We start from the raw sequence: 20,235 nt of genomic DNA on the forward strand, positions 1-20,235 counted from the left end.
GTTTTGTTTTTTGCTCACAGGATAATTTAATGGTTTCAACATCAGAGTGTTTATAGCTGTTGGACAAGATGACATAAAATACATCATGACTTTTGGAAAATGTTGAGTTTTTAAAGAATTGCTAATTTAATATAACATAAATACTAACTGATCCGGTGGGAAACCGTCTAATGTAACAGAGAGACGCTGATCAACATCAGTGATAATATGATATTAAACCTTTAGACCAGGGATGTCAAACATAAGGTCCATGGACCCGAACCGGTCGACAAGAGGCTCCAATTGGATCAAATCACCAAGGAAATTGAAAAAATATATTTTTTTTTTTTTTTTTTTTTTAAAGAGACACAACACGACACAGAGACCAGTGGCCTGGACTACGAGCCTGGATTTTCTCTTATGGAGATAACTTCAAGGATTAACGCTGGGTTTTCCGTACTATGGCGCTCGCTCCCTTCTCACCGGAAACGTCCGTGTTTTCAGAAAGTTCGCCGTGGAAACATGAAACATTCCTGAAATAGAAATACTAAAACAGCGAGTGTAAACAGGCTCTTAGGTTGTTCAGTTGAAACTGTCGCCAAATTCGGTGCAAAATTCTTCGAGATCATAGATTTTTTTTTATGCTTATAATTACCACCACAAGACAGAAAAACTTTAAAGTGTAAAATTTTAAAGTTATTATGGCACTACTTTACCGCCCCGGCACACTGAAGTTACCGTTGGGCTGCATGTGGCCGCTGAATTAAAACAAGTTTTATATCCCTGCTCTAGAAACTGTGTGCAGCAGTGAAAAGATGTCAGGAATTCCCCTAAATTGCCTCACCGACTTTAAAGAAATGAAGATGAAGCAAATGTTGCTTTTGATTCCGACATCTGCATCATATGGTTGATTTAACATTAAAAACAAGTTTTAAAAAGCTCTTTATTGAATCAATATTATCATTACAGTTTGGTTAGTGGCCACCAGGGGGTCCGGAAGACCTGCGTTTCTCTCACTTTCATCACAGTTCCTGTTTTGACACGTATTTGAGGTGAAGTGATGAAGAGGAAGAGTTGCGACACATCATGTGACTCTTTCTTTATAAACAGCAACCAGGAAGAACTTCGGAGGAGCGTCAACTCAGAATCCACCATTACTTCCACCAAAACGGGCAAGTAGTGTCTATTATCAATCTATATCTATCAGTTAGAATCTTTTAATCTAATAAAATCTTTTTAAATAGAATAGATCCTTTAAAAAGTAAACATGTAACCTGATTTTGGTTTTACTTTCACTTCTGTGATTTATTTAAGGTTTCTTTTGTGCTCAAGAGGCAACTGTGAGAAAGCATTTCTCGATTATTATACAATCACCCGGCTGTTTATCATTTATTCATTGTGAAAACTATATAGTTTTAAACTGATTAAATCTGACATATTTAGACACGTTGTGCTTGTATATGTGTCCGTACTCCTTCCTTGCAATTAGAATTATATTGTTTTTAGGGCTGTACAGTGCATTTAGTTTTTTTCCCTCTTGATATTAACGTGTGTAATATAAATATTGCAGAGGACTGAGTGAACTGTGATAAATGCTGGTTTTGTGCACTGTGCAATCATGCTTTGTGAATTAAAATTCACCTCGATTTAACTGTTTTAGAGTACAAATATTTTATATCTGGTAAAGAAAGTAACAGAATCACGAAAGTGTTCTGCTCATAAAACACAAATGATGAAAACTATAAATTAAAAAAGAAAAAAGAAGCAGTACTCACAGTCCTCCATACATGGCAGGTTTACCTGATAATGTGAATTACTCGTTATTTTTAAAGCGCTTCATGTTATACACAAATGGTTTGTCGAGAGAGAACTGTTCTTCAGTGGTAAACACACTGAAAATGATTAAAATCTTATTCAAACGTTACAACTTTGTTTTGAAAAGAACAGCAGACAATGAGTGAAAGCAGGCTGTACAGTTTGTCAATTCCTCACAAGGCAGACACACTAAACCAGGGGTGTCAAAGATGTTCTCGTTCAGAAGCCGCATACAGAACTTCACCCCGCTGAAACTGTGCCATAATGACCTTTAAATTCAAACTTTAATTCTTTTTCTTTATTGTATCGTTTATTATGTTTTGGGGGGGAAAAAAGTGTATGGTTTTGCAAAATCTTTTACAATTACTCCAGAAAATGATAATAATCTCAACTTAAAGCTAATTCTAATGAAACCTTCTGGTGCAAAGTCCCGAAACAAACTTCCCCTGAAACTGCTGCATTATGGGTGTTTTTACACCCCGACATCGCAGCATCACCGATATCTCGGCTCAGATCTCGGTGCAGTGTTGTTTCTACTACTCTTAAGAAATTTGTCCAAAAATAATCTTTATTTTCTTTGCAATTTTGATCGTTTTCTTGGTCTTTGGTCTGATTAGAGCCACTGACACCCCCGCACTAATACACCCAACAGTTCAAAAATCACTTTTACTCAGTTTTTCAGCATTGTGAGTAGTTTTTTTTAACAAAAGTACTTTTCCTTTCTTAGTACAATTCAAATAATGTAATATTAGTGGTATTTCAGTATAAATGGACGGGACAACTTGGGTGCAAATATTTGATCGACAAAGGAGTTTTTGGACATGAGAACAGAAAGAAAGAAAAAAGTTCAATTTCAAAACAAAAAGAGGAAAAGAGTGACATGAAGGTTTCAATCTTATTATATGATGAGTTAACTTACTGGCACAGTTGGAAAATTGGCACTTCCTGTTTACACAACAACTCTTGCAGAAATTGTTTTCTTCATTGCGGGTTTTTCTCTCGAATGGTCTCGAATAAAGTTCGCTTTGATTTTGTCTTTGTGAGTCTTTGAAAAACAGCAGAAGTCGTTCAATAAATTCAGCCAGCTGATATTTCTTACTGTGCAAAAACAAACATGAGGACTGGTTACATGTTTTAAAAGCAGAAAATTCACACAAAATGTATCAAAAGAAATGGTTATTGAATTATTAGTGATTGAATTATTAGATTAGACACAGATTGACTCATTGTTTCCTATTTTTGTTGTTTACTGATGAAAGTAAGAATGAAAAAAAACAAGAATGACAATAAGGATGATGAGAATAGTAATGGGACGAACACTAATGATAATAATTGAAAATAATGAGAATAAGAACTATTTGCACTATTCACCACTGCACTATTATCTTATTTATTAGTTTTTAAATATATGCTTATATTTTTGGTTTATTGTTACTTCTGTACAAAGAGAGCGCAGCCGACCGAAGCCAATTCCTTGTGTGTTAAACACACCTGACCAATAAAGCTCATTCTGATTCTGAACAAGTATCAGAATGGGAATAACAACAATAAAAATATTAATGAAACGGAAGAGGGGAATGATAATAGAAATATAAGACTGAGAATAGGCATAATAATGAGAATTTGTGGCTTTAACCAACATTTGATATGTTTGTGTATATTTTAACTCTCAAATTCAGTTGGTTTTTTCCCCCCTTTATCTTCATTGTTTTCCTCGTTCTGGCAACATTTAAAGAGTCTTTGAAAAGATTTGCTGCTCCCGTCTGATTCCCCGAGTGCCTGATAGTCTGAGTGTGTGTGAAGTGAGAAACGTCCGTGTGTTTCTGATGGAGCCTCGATCTCTGTCGGGCGGATTGTTTCCTCTGCACGTTAACCAGCAGCCTCCTCGTCAAAGGTCAGACGACATCCTGTCTCCTTGTGTGTGTGTGTGTGTGTGTGTGTGTGTGTGTGTGTGTGTGTGTGTGTGTGTGTGTGTGTGTGTGTGTGTGTGTGTGTGTGTGTGTGTGTGTGTGTGTGTGTGTGTGTGTGTGTGTGTGTGTGTGTGTGTGTGTGTGTGCGTGCGCAGGCCTGATGTTGGGGAGCCTGCTGCTCATCTGTGTGTGTGTGGAGGCTGCAGCCATGTTTGACAGTGGGCTGGATCTCCACTGGCAGCTGTGGAAGAAGACGCACAACAAGAAGTATCAAAATGAGGTATAAAAGCTCTAAATATTGAAGAGATAAAAACATTTTTTTTATCTGTGTTCACAACATACAAGTGTAGGTTTTCACTGCAGAGATGACAACTTTGATGATTAGGCGATAAACCAAGCACGTGAACTCTGAGGATGAATGGAAGATTCGTCTTCAGAAGTCATCAGGGGTGTCAAACATGAGGCCACAACCGGCCCGCAAGATTCTCCAATCAGACCCGCAAAACCGCCAAGCAAATTCACCCCAAAATTTTTTTTCAAAGAAAACAGATTTTCGAACAAATTTCTGAGATATCAGAATGAACCATGCTGTCAAGGTGAGTTGGTAAAAACATGCATAATGCAACAGAGACGAGAAGTTTTGTGGATATTTCACTATTTTACACCAGAAATTTTCATTAAATCCGACTTCATTTTGACTTCATTGTCGAGAGTAATCGTTTGGTGTCCTAAAAATAAAGACCTTTTCATCTTGTAAACGCTGAAACCACAACCAAGAAAGACTTTTAATTTGAAGGTTAATGTGTCACTATTTCACCAGTCCGCCTCCCGATGTGAAATGTGCCCCGGGCCAGCGCACATCCGCTTCGAACGTGGTTAAAGTGACTTTCCTACAAAGCATTAGTGTTTTAAATTGGCTCATGTGCCGCAGGAAATGCGAGCTGCATGCGGGTCACGTGTGTTTTACAGTATTAATCTAATCGGAGCGGTGCATTAAAAGGTGGAGGATGGGCGCCGCCGGGAGCTGTGGGAGAAGAACCTGAAGCTGATTGCCATGCACAACCTGGAGGCCTCGATGGGGCTTCACACCTACGAGCTGGGAATGAACCACATGGGAGACCTGGTGAAATCATCACATTTCCTCAGAAGTTAGAGTTTTATTGGTTTACAATACTCATATAGACCCAAGACACGTACAAAAAAAGGAGGGCTAAACAGGTACTGGCCAACATAAAAGGACAACGGGGGTGGGGGGGCTGATGGCAAACTATACAGTGAGGGATTTATTATAACAAAAAAGGCAGGTTCTTCTCTAGAAGGCTGTTAACTAAAGTTTCAAACAACACAAATTTACTAAACACAAGTGGCAAACCTGAAACAAACAAAAACACCCAATTAACTCTAAACAAACAGCTGGTACCTCCACCAAACTGCTTGACTAACGTCTTAACCGAAAACCTCGAACACTCAAAGATCAGAGTGGAGCCGAGGTTAAAAGGTCACACAAACTACTTCAAACATACACCAAGGTTTCTCGAGGCAGCCGGAGCGGAAGCCTCCCACATCAGCCGCCACAAGGAGTCTGGTGGAGCTGTTAAATGGCATCAGCTGGTGGGCGGAGCTGAGCCAATCAGCAGTCATCCTCCAATAGAGGAAGTCGGTGAGGGTACCTCCTGTCAAACAGCATACGTTAACACACACACACACACACACACACACACACACACACACACACACACACACACACACACACACACCTGTGGGCTGTAACATTATCTTCAGAGCCGGAGGGTTATTGTTTAAAGCTATCAATGTGTTATAAGATGGCAGAGGTGATTGAAAAATAGACACATTTTCTTTAAAAATGACAGAATTATGTGACAGACCGAGGCTTCAGGATGAAGCTCCTTCGGCGCTGCGGTGGCGACAGAGGGACTAATCGGTGAGGTCAGGAGATCACGAGGATCTCAGTGTTTGCCGATGACACAGTGACCTATGATAAGAGAAGGAAGCAGGCTGAGATGTGGGAGTTTGGAATCAGGAAGAGAAAGTAGGACAGAGAGCCGTTTACTCGATGACGAACATATAATTTACAGTCGGCTTCACTTTTGTCAGTTCATACTAAAGAATCTCCAAACGGTGGATGTCGCTCGTGCTCGCTTGCCTACCTGCGTATGACATCACATAATACTCTCCGGGTTTTGTTTTTTGTTTTTTTAGTAGCACGAGAACTCAGTGCAGCGTCGAACCTGATACATGTGTCGGTATCGGTGCATCCTTAGAAACTCCTGACAGGAAAAAGTCCAAAACACAATGATTAAAGCCAAACATCAGGCAATCAAAGGGCGAAAATATGAATTATGTAAGTTTAAATCTTTTCCTGAGATTTTGAAAGGATTTTTATAAAAAAAAAATATTATGACAGCGATGTGTTTTCTGTCAAAGGCTTTCATCTGTTGGATTAAAATACGAGGCTTTCATTTGACAAGAAAAACATACATGAGAAATGATGAGAGAACAAATTACAGAGACTTTTCTCTGACCTGGATGTAAATGAGCTTCCGCCGCTGCTCGCTTCACCCTCCGGCTGCTCAAACTTTACTTTTCCAGAGGAAGCCGCCGTCTCTCGGCTCTTGTGGTAATGAAATTATTTCTGCTCTCAGCTTGACCACACACACACTCACAGTGCCTGCAGTTCATTCAGAGCCCACCTTAATGAGTGAGAGAGTGAGTGAGGCTGGTCTGTGCTCCTTAAACCTGCCTCACCTCATCCTCGGTCCGTGTCAGCGAGTGATTTCAGTCACATTTTCAATCCGCTCGGCTGATTTATCGACCACAAGAAGCGCGGCTGATTCCTGGGAGCAGAAGTGGAAGCTCGGAGGCCTCAGAGGTGACACTGTATGCAAAGTGTCGAGTGAAACCTGTTCATCCGCTCCACTTTATCCGCTTTCACTCCGCGGGGTTTTATCTGGGTCGTTAAAAACAAAAAAAAGAATAGTGCTCATAAAAGGCGGTGATAGCATCAACAATAAAGACCTTAACGCCCCCTGTTAGCATCACAAAGGCCGCTGATGTCCAGAGGAAGAATATCATGAGCAGACTCATCATTACCGTGACGTGCTGAGAGGGAAAAAAAACTACGCTGACATCGCATTCAACCGCTCATTAATTTATTCAAATGTATTTTTTGGGGGGCCACATGGGGGCTTTTAAAGTTCTTGCAGCGAGCGTGTTAGCAAGCACAGATAAAAACGAGCTACTGCAGCGGATGGAAGTGAACGCAAGCTGCGGATTGTGTTTGTGGCCAGCCGATGAATGTCATTTCAATATGCGTCGCTCGCACTCTTGTCAGGCAGGATTTTGTGTCCAATCAGCTCGAAACGTTCCCGGTGAGCACGGCGGAGCTGAAGCACGGGATGAAGCGGAGAAGAGCATGAGCTAACGATGCTACAGCGGCGTTAAGATTTGTCGTCATGACAGGCAGCTTATACATGTTTGTGTGTGTATATAGTGAATAATGTTTCCATTGATTCTCTGCAAATTCTAAATTAGGCCCCGTTTATTTGACATTGAACACACATCGTTTCTCTGTTGTCATTTCAGGAAAGTGTCGCGGTGGCATGATAATGATGTAGTTTGCATGCCAGGCCACTAGTGGGTGCTGTTGTTTGTTTTGTAATGAAATGACACACACATGGAGAACAGAACAACACGCTAGAAATATTAACAATGGGAGAACACGGACATTCTGGTGGACAGACGACCAAGTTAGATTGTTATCACGGTGACTGTCAAAATAAAACTACCAAGTCCCAGGAGAACATGGACTGGGAGTCATGACACGACGGAGGGAACATTGTTCTGATTGTCCAGCTACTGAGCATGTGCAGAACAACTATTTAGCCTTGATGTGGTGCGCACGGACAGTAGCAGCGTTTCAGAAAAGTTGCATTTGTCAGTTAAACAGACGCCCGAAATACAGATAATATTTTCAGTTTTTACTTAAAAACATTGTTGTGCAAACAGGGTCTCAATCAATCAAAAATTTATTTGGATATCATTTCACAGTGACTTGTAATTAAAATATGGACGATGAACTCTAACGTGCATCCAAATTAACTAACTCAAGAAATCAAACTGGACTAATGTATACACATACATAAAGACACAATCACATGAAATGAGAACTGGCTGAAAGCTCCTTCCAGAACATTAAAAACATTTAACAATGAGCTAACAAATACTTGAATTCTAGTATATTTTGACTTTATATTTGAGTACAATAGAGTAAATTCTTTGGAAATGTACTTTTACAAACATCTATTTTTTTTTTTTTTACAGAAGTATCTGTATTTTTGGCAACATATAATAGTTTATTTTCTTTCTTATACCCATTATAGACTCCAGAGGAGTTCGGGCACTCTTTTGGTCTGCTAACTCCTCCCACTGACCTCCAGAGGGCGCCAGCATCCTTCCAAGGGATCTCGAATCTACCAGACACTGTTGACTGGAGGCAGAAGGGCCTGGTCACCAGTGTGAAGACGCAGGTATACACGCACACACACACACACACACACACACACACACACACACACACACACACTGAAACACATCGTGTCATCATTCTGCGTCTCACTTCCCTCATTCATCTTCTTCTTTGTCCTGTAAATCGCTTCATGTTTGTTTCCACCACCTCGACCAGTTTGATGAGTGTTCAAGCCACATCCTCTTCGTTCAGCACGCAGCCGAGGGGAAAAGCCACACGTCGCCTCGCACGCGTTAAGACCTCAGGCGTGTGTCATGTTGAAAGTCACAGATTGTTGAATATTACAGCTCCTGCGTGTTTCAACCTTCAACATTTCAAGTAAAAACGCATCGTTTTTATGCTTTCGTTTTTGGAAAGTCTGGCGTTTATGCCGCAACGTCTTGAAGACGATGTATGTTTCCACGGAAACAGTAAAAGGATGTAGTTAGCATGTTTGGCCACAAGTGTGTGCTGTTGGTTGTTCTGGCAATACGATACAAACATTTGGAGTTGTTATAAGTTGCGTTTTCCAACATTTCTACAAAGACAGAGTTGGGAGATTTTTTCAAAAGTTGCATTTTCATCCATCTGCATTGAGACAAAACCCAAATGTTTTAAAAAGCTGTGTTTTCCCATATTTACACTGAGATGGAGTCGATCTTTCCTAAAGTTGTGCTTTCCTCCATCTACATGGAAATGGAATCGGGGCGTTTTCCAAAAGTTTTGTTTTCTCTGTTTACAAGTAGAGAGAATCAGTGTATTCAAAAAGTAGCTATTTTCTTCATCTACATGGAGACAGAGCCCAAATGTTTTCAGAAAGTTGCATTTTCGTCCATCTATATGTAGAAGGAGTCGGAGCATTCTCGAAAAGGTGCGTTTCCACCCTTTTCCACTCGACTCAACATTTTTAGAAAGTTGTGTTTTCTCCCCGTTCCCACGGAGACGGAGTTCTGAAGGTTCCACCTTGGGAAAGGTTCTCAGGTAGGTCGTGTTTTCAGTGGCTCCGAGCTGAAAACGTTGTTGTGTATACGGCACCCAGTGTTACTGTCGAGCCCTTCCTGGTTCATTTATGCCAAATATCTTGTTTATCCATCTTTACAACCTCTCAAAACTTCAAGAATTTCTCATGAGGAGTCGAACTTGTCTTGAATGTAAAGTTGCACCGTGTCACGCATAAGTAGAGAGAAAACATATCTTGTGTAGATTGATGATGAAGCGAGAGGAATCTAAAAAAAAATTTTTTAAAAAGGAATTTTTAAGGCCAAACACATTATAAACTTGTTCCGTGCATGAGAGCATCATTCAACTAGAGACGGCCGTATTGATTTTGGCAGTCCTTCTATTCACAGCAACATGTGAGATGTAATTGACAAACAAAACGTTTCCTTAAAGAGTCGGTGGAGTTCTTTAACCTCTTAAACTCTCCTGGACCCTCCGCTGGCTCCGACTTTACACGCTCATGTTGTGCTGCCAAACATGGAAATGTGTATGAAATGAAGCGCGAGACAATTAGACCGTTTCCATTTGATGCCCTGCTGCTGCAGCGGATACAGAAACATTTCAGTTCACAGGGAATTTATAGCATCAATGCATTGCAATATGGGATGCTGCAGCATTTATCAGATTTTTTCTTTGAGCCATTCAAGTAGTGAAGAGAGAGAGAGAGAGAGAGAGAGAGAGAGAGAGAGAGAGAGAGAGAGAGAGAGAGAGAGAGAGAGAGAGAGAGAGAGGAGGTGAAGTCAGAACTCTGTAGGGAGGCGGAGACTTTTAATAACAAACCCATCTTCATCGCCACCCGTCAGTGTCTTCAGGTAACACCAAGTTTCTATCAAGTTTCTAAAACACTTACAAATATTTCATCTCGAGTGGGGCTCGGACCGGTAAAATAACGTCATAATAACCTTGAAATTTAAACCTTAACAGCTAAAGGAGAAGTGTTTGGGACATTTCACTGCATTGTTGCACCAGAAGGTTTTCATTAAAACTGGCTTTATATTGAGATTGTAGTCATTTTTGGTAGTAATTGTTTGATTTTGTGGGATAATTAAATAAATAAATAAATTAAAAAAAATTATACTTTAAAGTTTTTCGAACTGAAAAAAAACAAACAAAAGAAAAATCACCATAGGTTATACAAGATGCTCACAATTTTGTGCTTGTGTCACCAGTCTTTAACACTCAGCTAAAGGAAATAGAATTAAAAAGTGAAATGAATAAACAACAAGTAAAAATAATCTAATCCTATCCTGTGTGCAAATATCCCAACTTGCATTAATAATAAAAGCCATCGTAATAAATACAAATACAAATATATATATAATAGAACTAAAGATAAACAATAATGGCTATATTAATAACAGGTTTGTCTCATACATAAATCCTAAAGTTTGATTTAAAGGTTATTATGGCACTATTTTACCAGTTCAGCCTTCCCAAGAGGAAATTGGTCCGAATGTCGCCCCTGATTTGAACAGTTCTGTTGTTTGGACCAGACAAATAACCTGGGGTTGTTTTTAAAGCAGGTCAATCACTTTGCATGGCACGGTCTGTGCATGAACGGGTGAATGTGACTAAATGATGTGAGCGAAGTCTTGTTTACATGACGTGTTTGTGATCCAGGGTTCCTGTGGCTCCTGCTGGGCCTTCAGTGCTGCGGGGGCCCTGGAGGGCCTGCTGGCCAAGACGACGGGGAAGCTGGTGGACCTCAGTCCCCAGAACCTGGTGGACTGTTCCGGGAAGTACGGCAACCGCGGCTGCAACGGGGGATTCATGACAAAGGCCTTCAACTACGTCATCGACAACCAGGGCATCGACTCGGACGCTTTTTACCCCTATTTGGGGGAGGTGAGTGACTTTTCTTATACAGAAATAGTGTTAGAAACTGTTGTGGAAGTCTAAAATCAACGATAACACAAACAGATTCAGTGTTTTGTGCATTTTGCAGGAAAAAAAGGATTTCAAATTAGGACTTTAAATGGCTTACTGCTTTAGTACTTGATAAAGTAAAAGATACTATGTGATTAAAAGAAGTTGAACACACACATATATATACAGTATATGGCCCTGTTTACAGTGGAAACAGAAAACTTAAAAATAAGAACTATGTTTCCTCCAGAGAGTCATGACTCCCAGTCCATATTCTCCTGGGACGTGGTACTTTTATTTTGACAGTCACTGTAATAACGATCCAACTTGGTCGTCTGTCCCCTAGAATGACCGCGTACTCCTATTGTTAATGCTTATAGCGTATGGTTCTCTGCTTCATGCGTGTGCTTTCATAACAGAAACAACCAACGGTGCCCACTTCCGTTTTCAGCATTTCCTCCGTTGCCATGGAGACAGACGTCGTTTTCAAAACGTGAAACTTTTCGGAAGCAAAAAAAAAAATGCTTTTTTCACTTGAAACGTCGTGGAAACAGCCTCACACTCAAACATGTAGCTTCCGCAGTCGGGCCTCTGAAACTCAAACGGATTAGAACCTGGAATTCTCTCGCTGCCACGCATGCACACGCTGCCACGCATGCACACACTACTTTGCCGCTTCCACACGTTTCTTTGCGCGTGCAAACCTTCAGTAGATCAGACCCGTCGCTCCTTTCGAGAGCGCGGAGGCAGTAATCTCGCCTAAACACAGGTTTACAGTGAACACACGCCGGTGTGGGTGTACGAGCAGCAGCGAGAAGTTCAGTCCGGCGCTCCGGGCGGCAGACACAAACACTCTCCTATCTTGTCTGTGGTCAGCTGTTAATGTCTCTTTGGAGCAACAATAAATTAATGTGAGCGGACAACATGTTTGTCCTGCGGGCTTCGTGCGGTTCGCTGCTGCTGGTGTGGAGGAGGAGGAAGAGGAGGAGGAGGAAGAGGAGGGCACTTCTGAGCCGTCTCACAGACTGCGGAGGTGTCTCGCTTTTAATTCCACGAAAAACAAAAAAATCACCCCCCAAAAAAACCTTCCAACTGTAATGAAGTGGAAGATTCTCTGAATAACCTCCGTGGCTGCTGGTTGAACCACACACACACACACACACACACACACACACACACACACACACACACACACACACACACACACACACACACACACACACACACACACACACACACACATCAAAGATTTTACAGTTTTCACTCACACATCGGAAATGTGAAGATGCATTTTCAGTGTTTGTGGTGAACGTTAGATTTTCCGTCAGCTTCATGCTCAGTCAAAGCTTAATTAGCAGTTGTTGTATCTCTACTCCCTCCTCTAAAGCCTCTGAGCTGAGGCGAGCGTGACACCTCTGGTCCAGATCCTTTGACCTTTGACCTTTGACCCCGCTGGCTCTGCACTCTGACCTCCAGGTGCAGCAGTGTCACTACGACCCGGCCTACAGCGCCGCTAACTGCTCCCGATACGAGGTTCTCCCCGAAGGCGACGAAGCGGCTCTGCAGGCGGCGCTGGCCACCGTCGGGCCCATCTCGGTCGCCATCGACGCCTCACGGCAGCAGTTCCTGCTCTACAAGAGCGGTGAGTCACACTTCAGATACACTGCCGTGTCGATGTAGGTTTATTTACCGGCACAAAACGTACACTTATATATTTACTTACTCTCCATTTTAAGTTATTTTAGCTTCTGAAGCGATTTTACCTTTTTGGCCATTTTTATTAAATGTGAGTGATTTTTTTTTGTTTGTTTTAATTCTTTTCAACATTATGGCCATTTTCAGCTATTTCTAACAATTGTAGCAATTTTGGCTTTTTTTTTTTTTTTTTTAAATGACTTTAGCCATTTAGTTTTTTTCCCCTTTTTAGATGTTTTTTTTAATTTCTTTTTTTTCTTTTTTTCTTTTTTTTTTTTGCTGTTGAGCAATTCCAGATGGCTTTTAGCCTTTTCTTGTTTCTTTTAGATTTTTTTTTGTTTTGCAACTTCTGTTGTTTTACCTGCTTTGGCCACTTTACCGGTTTCAGCAATTTTAACACTTTAAGCCATTTTGGCTGTGCTTTCCTTTTTAACTTTTTCTGTTTTAGGTCCCGTTTACACGGTAACGTTTTCAAATGAAAATGGAAAACTTCTGCTCTGTTTTCAGACGACAACAGCGGTCAGAGCCACTGACAATGCAACTTTTTTAAAACGGTTCTGACTCTTATCTCCGTGGAAACGAGGGAAACTTTTCTGAAGCGCAGCTACTGCGCATGCGCAGCACGGCCGTAGTGAACAGTTGTTCTGCACATGCTCAGTAGATAGACAATAAGAATTTTCAATTCAATTCAACTTTATTTAAATGGCACCACATACAACACAGTCATTTCTAGGTGCTTTTAACAGAGAAACCCAACAATAAGAAGAACGTTTCCTCGGGAGTGTCATGACTCCCAGTCCATGTTCTCCCGGGACTTGGTGGTTTTATAGTTGACAGTCACCGTTTCCGCCGTTTCCATGTAAATAGACATTTTCAAAACATTACCATGTAAATGCAAAACATTTCTGAAATGGAAAAAGCTAAAATTATGCACTTTTCACTTGAAGCATTGTCACATAAACGAGGCCTGAGTGCACCTATACAAGGACGAAAGGCTGTTTGAAGAAGCTTGAGAGTTTCTGTCCTGCTTTTTTTCTGCATGTGTGGCTGAATATCGGCACCAACTAGTGGGCTGGCACGCAAACTACAGCATTTCTGTGCCTACTGAAACTAAAAACAACGCTGCTTCCATCTGGATGTAAAGAATTTTGGGGGATATCAGCTCAAGCTGAGGAAGGCCGAGTAAAAAAAAAAAAAAATCTCTGTCCAGATTCCGAACCACCGTGTGAATAATTCGGCGTGTTGTTTCACCGCCTCTCCTCAGGAGTGTACGTGGACCCCGGCTGCAGCCAGAACGTGAACCACGGCGTGTTAGCCGTGGGCTACGGGACTCTGGGCGGACAAGACTACTGGCTGATAAAGAACAGGTGAGACGGTCCGCCCTCCCCTCACAACGCTCCACCGCTCTGCTTCCAGGCTGTGTGCGAGTGTGTGCGAGTGTGTGCGAGTGTGTGCGAGTGTGTGCGAGTGTGTGCGAGTGTGTGTGAGTGTGTGTTCGCCCTGCTCCTGGTGCATTGTGGGAGCTCTGGAGGACAAACAAGAAGTGAAACAGGGAAAGAAAACACACCGTAGCCACAAGACAAAAACATTCTGTTCAGACTTTGGTGATTTTCTGTTTTTGCTGATGAAAATAAGTTGTGGTTTGCTTCGAATTCCAAGAATCAGACAGAGAAGTGATGCTGGGAAGTTTCGTTTTGTAACATTTTCAATTCAAAGAACTGAAAAAACATAACAAGAAAGTTTTTGACATTTTTATTAATAGAAAATAAAGAAAATTGAAATCTTAATAAACCTCAACTATTCTCACAAAAAATCAGAATTTCCATTCAAGGTGTCTGATCTTTCTGCCTAAAACAAATCTTACACATCATCTGCTTACATTTTCCTTTAAAAGAAAATCTTTAGAATAGTCATATTTGTTGAGAAAAATCTGATCTTTAACACATACTAATCCTCACTGTACTGAATAATAGCAAGTGAGTCATTAATCTGAGGAAGGCAGAAATCCCATTACGTGTATGGATTTTCCTATTTACTCTGGTTTTTTTCACTGATAATACATCATCTCATCGCTGTTTTCTATTCATGTTTTGATCTTTTCTCTTCATGCAGTTGGGGGACGAGTTACGGGGAAGACGGCTACGTCCTAATGGCTCGAAACAAAGGCGACCAGTGTGGCATTGCCCAGTACTGCGTCTACCCCGTTTAGATGAACCTCAACCTGCTGAAAAACACAGGAGGTGACGCTTCGGTGCCAAGTCTGGAAATTCTAGTCTGGAAATACTAAAAATCTGCTTTTGGGTGATTTTCTTTTTTGATAAACATGGCTCGAGCAGCAGCTCGGGGTTTCTCCCTACTTTTAATGACCTCGTGTGGTTGCGTGTGCTTTATTGTGTTTTTGATTCTGTAATAAAGAGGAAGATTTACTCTCAGTGTCAATATATAAGGACTTTAATAATTAAATAAAACAGCCTGAAAAGCCTCAATCAATTCTTTTAGATTTTGGCTAAAATCAATATGTTGTCGTGTTTATCTCTTAAGACAAGATATTTTCCAGAATTATTATATTTCTACTGATATTATGACATTTTCTAAGCTTTCCATATTTGCTTTTTTGAGACATATAGTAGAAAAAGTTATTTTTAGATCAGATTATATCACATTTTTATTGAAATACTTTAAATATAGTTGTGTATTTCCACTAATACCGACACCAGGAATATTTTTGCCTGCTTAACAGTTGAGTCTTCCTCAGCTCCATTGGAAGGGAGATTGATTTCACCTGTGAACATGATCAGAGCTCCTGGTCGGCCAATCGGGAGCCTGAGGGATTAAAGGAAAATGAGCAACTGTTTGGAAAGACTTTTTTCTTTCTTCGTGAGACGAGGCCAGAAAGTTGATCTGTCACCTCAGGGCAAATTTACACAAAGTGAAAACGCAGCGTTTTTACCTTTTTGTTCCAGAAAAGCTTGTTGTGTACACGGAAGCATTTTAAAAGCGATGTCTGTTTACAAAGAAACACTGAAAACTATGTAGGACGCATGCCAATACTCACTGCATGGAATGGCTGAAGATATTAGTCACTCATCAATTTCTAAAAAGAATTCTTACTGACAAAAAGCAATAAAATCTCCTTATTCTCAAAATGTATTCCAAATGTATCAATTTAGTAGTTTTATTTTATTTTATTTTTTGATTTCACTCATAACATTTGGCACTAAATAAGTGATTAATTGAAAGCAGGCAGAGAACAATTCTATATCATGTATAAACATACAATTCTGTACATTTTTAAAGGTTGAAATGAACCCGTCAGAGAGAAGCCATTTTAATATCGCAAAAACAATAAAAGTACACAATGATATTAACCTTTAATATGTTAATATTCAGCACTCAATGCAGAGTGTATTTTATACTGACAAAAAAAAAACAAAAAATCTTGTCCATATCCTAAAAATTGGGTCATTTAAGTAGTTTTAATTTCCCCAAAATTTGATTAATGTTCCTTTTTGTTTTTTGGTAGAGATATAATTTTACCATAAGAAATGCTGCACTAAATAATAAGTGATTCATTAATGGAATATTGTATATTGTTCTGCATAAACATACAATTGTGTCTATATTTTAATGGTTAAAATGAATCCTTGTCAGTCCTTTTCATGTTGCAAAAACTCTAAATAAACACTAGTATCAACATTTATTAATGTTAACATTAAGCACTTAAAGCACTAGATGAGAGGCAAAAAGTGAGTTGTTATTCCTAAGCAGGAAGAGAGCCTGGCTAAAATCAATGTAATGTCAGTGTCTAAGTACAATGGGACCGCTGGTTTCAGGTTTGGATGTTAAACTCACCATAAAAACTGTCTGAAAGGATCCCATTGACTCTTTGGGAAATTGGCTTGTTGGTCAATTTAGCTTCTACATGTTAGGACAGAAGTGAGGCTAAAAATCAATACTTGTGTCTCTGGTAAATATCCTGTGAACATGCTGATGTGAGGCCATGCTGGCGTGTGTGTAACATGGTCAGAGAAAGGCTTTTTCAACTCATAAAAACATCAAAGTTTTCACATAAATTCAAATCAGTCAATTCAAAGGAATAAGTCAACATTTAATAGCTTGCCATCTTAATAAAATTTTTGTAACAATGACATAATATATATATATTTGTGTGTGTGTGTGTGTGTGTGTGTGTGTGTGTGTGTGTGTGTGTGTGTGTGTGTGTGTGTGTGTGTGCTCGTGTTTTACCTACATGCATATAATTACCTCACTGAGCTGCACAAGCTGCTTGTGGCTTGTGTTGCTCACTGTAAGGCCAGGTTATAAACTATTTAGAGAAAATTCACCCATGATTAGATTTACTGGCACTACAATGATTTAAAAAGCTGCAAGAAAACAGTAATAATAATAAAAACAAAACAAAACTGCTAAGCTTCATGGAGCCACGTGGAAAACAGGTATGCTAACTTTTACATGCTAATTGAAGTCAGATTATGTTAAATGTGAAATTGTTAAAACGCACCTTTTCATATCAGAATAAATAATCCAGCAAACAGTTTTTAGGTGAGAGTTTTGATGTAAAAACTGGGGGGAAACTAAACAATGATGTAAATGTGGTTACAGTGGATAAAGCTAATGCTAAGTCAGAGAACAAAAGCTCCGGTGAAGATGTCAATAGTTGTTTCTGTGTTTAGAATAATTTAGTACATTGCTCTAAAGGGGAAGAAAAATCAACATTAAATATGTGAGTAAAGTTAATTCTCGAGTTTATCTGTTGATTTTAAAGCTTTTTCTCCACCGCAAAAACTAGCATTAATAACTAGCGTAGCAGGCAAAATCTTTATTTTCCAACCAATGTAAAATATTTGAAAATTAATATTATGACTCTCAGTTTAAATCTAGTCTCAGAAATGTTCTTAAAGTTTCCATCAGTGAAAAATATCTACATTTAATGAGAAGAAGATGAAAGTGAACGAAGCCGTGGAAGAACTGAAATCGGGGCATTTTATATATTTCTATGTAAAAACCTTCAAAGGAAAGAAATGGATCTGAGAGAAATCGAGTAACGATGTGAGAACTGTCTGCAAGTCTTAGATAACCGCAAGCAAAAAAAAAAAAAATGCCCGCGTTAGCCTTTAAAATCCTGGAGAGATTCAGCGCTAACTCCTCCAACAAGGTCAGAATAAAGTGGACGGAGAACAGCGTTGGGTTACAAATGAGTCATTTTTATTTTATTTTTTTTTAGTGCAACATCACAACAAACAATTTTCACATGAGGTATTCAAAGGGATTTTTCTTTAGTTGTTGATACAAAATGTCCCACCATGATTGACGTTTAAAGTGTTGTGTATCTTTTAAAGCCTTTGGTTGGTTAGCCACATTCATTAGTAAGTCTAACACATGGACAAGAATGGCACGATAAAGCATGGTGGGGGTCGAGTCCGAGCCGAGGAAACCCAGACTCAAGTCAAATATCTCCCTCGGCTCGTCCCCGTTTAAAGCTTTTTGTATGGATTCATTAATTCCTACTTACAACAGTGGGATCGAACAGTATTTCAACTACACTAAACATTTTGGCAAAAGAAAATAAAAAAAAATCGAAAGAAAGAAAACCAGGGGTGGGAGGGGGTGGCTTACAAATGTGGAAAAATAGCTTCTGTCTCCTCTGACCTTTTTTTTTTTAATTATTATTTTGGGTGCTCGATTATTTTTATTTTTTGGGCTTTCTCTATAACAGCAAGTCTCATAATTCTAGTATTTGGAAAACAAGGAACAGGCAACGTTGATTACAGCAAGATCCTCCTTGCTTGGATTGTCACCTCCTTCTTCTTTCTTTTTTTTGGTCTTGAGAATGATTTTATTTCTATATACAGAACATGGATCAATGGGACTCTCTAGCATACTGGACGTCAGCTTTGGCTGGACGGGGGCCCCGGGCGAGGGCTCCTGTTCGGGATTGATTCCAGCACATTTGGTTTTGAGTAAAAGGCATGAAGAAGAGACGGATGGATGGATGGACAGACAAAATAGATTGATAGATAGATAGGACAGACACCCTGACAGGATGGATTCTTTGGTTAAGGAATATCTTTGCCACACAACATTTCACACAGTTGAGGTAGATGGGTAAAGTCTTCATGTACACATGGGGGGGGCAGACAGGGAGACACTGGGAAAGGGAGGAAGGGAGGGAAGGAAGGGTTACAGAGTCAAAAGACTTCCATCTGAAGACACTTGCCTCGTGTCAGTTTCTCAGTTCCAGCTCAACATAATACTGTTTTATACAACATAAATAATCAGCACGAGTGCTCTTTTGAATCCTCTGAGTGCTACGGTGGTTCTGACAGGGAACTGCTAAAACTACCTACATTACATCATGATTCAGCAGTTACCCATCAATCTTTGGTTGAATTTTGTTGTTGTTTTTTTTTTTTTTTTTTGGTTTACACATCAAAAAAACATTCTTTTTTTTTGTCTTTTAATTTTCTTTTTTTTTTTCTTCTTTTTTACTTCTGAAAGTGTACGTTAGCTCTCAGTTCTGCTATTTAAGTATTTTCCTCAGAGTTGCAGCGGCCTCGGCTGTGCAGGTCTCGTCTCTCTCAGGGTCAGGTTTCTAGAAAAGTCACTAGGGGGTGCCGCAGGCTAAAATGGCAACGCGGATCACCTGCAGCAGCCTGATGAAGAGGAGCTTCCCCCCGTTTGACATGAAGCAGAAGGTGGCTCCATGCAAAAAAAGTCTCCATTTTAGGCTCCCAGTCGGCGAGACAAAGAGGAAGCTGAAAGGTGTCACCTCCGCTTTGATACCATGACAGCAGCGAGCAGAGGTCGGCACTAGCGCCTTCCAGCTCTTCTATTTTTTATATTTTTCCGCCCCGGCACAGACTCCACTGCACATCTCCAGCACCTCCCTCCCTTCGCTCTCAGCATGCTTACAATTGTTGCTCATTAAAGTTTAATTCAGCTCCATGCCCCACTACTCCAACACCTCCTGTTCCTCAAACAACCCCCCCCCCCCCCCCCCCCCCCCCACCACCACCACACACACACACACACATACACACACACACACACACTACTACCGCCGTCCTCATTCTGGATGATTCAGCCTCCCCTCTGATCTCCTCCCGCCCCCTCTGAATGCCCCTAAAGCCCACAGGTCTGGCCAAGAGCGGACCCCAGACCAGATACCCAGAGAGGAGACGGGATGAAAAAAGCCTGGCCTTTGAAGTCTGCGAAAAAGTCGATGGCCTCTTTCATGACCGCCCGTCTTTCAAGTGCACGCTGTGAAAGGGGCCCCGGCAATCCGCCCCTTCCAACGTTAAAGACAGAGAAAGAGAGAGAAAATGAGACAGCAAGAGAGAGAGAGAGAGAGAGAGAGAAAGAGAGAGAGAGAGAGAGAGGGTGGAAAACAGCCAAGCTGGCCTTGCCACTCTTTGGCAGCATTTACAC

The 20,235-nt window shown here is 40.4% G+C and overlaps 1 protein-coding gene across 3 annotated transcripts; it reads left to right on the forward strand.

Annotated features, from left to right (window-relative positions):
- Positions 1-824: 824 nt before the first annotated feature.
- On the forward strand, positions 825-15,221 carry ctss2.1 (cathepsin S, ortholog2, tandem duplicate 1). Of its 3 annotated transcripts, XM_080470723.1 has the most exons (9): positions 1,071-1,151; positions 3,530-3,688; positions 3,911-3,984; positions 4,705-4,827; positions 8,105-8,251; positions 10,849-11,073; positions 12,571-12,736; positions 14,054-14,156; positions 14,902-15,221. In XM_080470723.1, exons 3-9 carry the CDS (start codon positions 3,913-3,915, stop codon positions 14,996-14,998), a joined length of 933 nt encoding a protein of 310 aa, XP_080326849.1. In that variant the 5' UTR covers positions 1,071-1,151; positions 3,530-3,688; positions 3,911-3,912; the 3' UTR covers positions 14,999-15,221. The 3 variants fall into 3 exon arrangements, with proteins under 3 accessions (XP_080326848.1, XP_080326850.1, XP_080326849.1); XM_080470722.1 differs by lacking the exon at positions 3,530-3,688 and having other exon boundaries at positions 825-1,151; positions 3,860-3,984; XM_080470724.1 differs by lacking the exons at positions 3,530-3,688; positions 4,705-4,827 and having other exon boundaries at positions 1,064-1,151; positions 3,860-3,984.
- Positions 15,222-20,235: the final 5,014 nt, after the last annotated feature.

The sequence above is a fragment of the Lipophrys pholis genome (genome assembly GCF_963383615.2).
Source record: "Lipophrys pholis genome assembly, chromosome: 9".
NCBI classification, from domain to species: Eukaryota; Metazoa; Chordata; class Actinopteri; order Blenniiformes; family Blenniidae; genus Lipophrys; species Lipophrys pholis.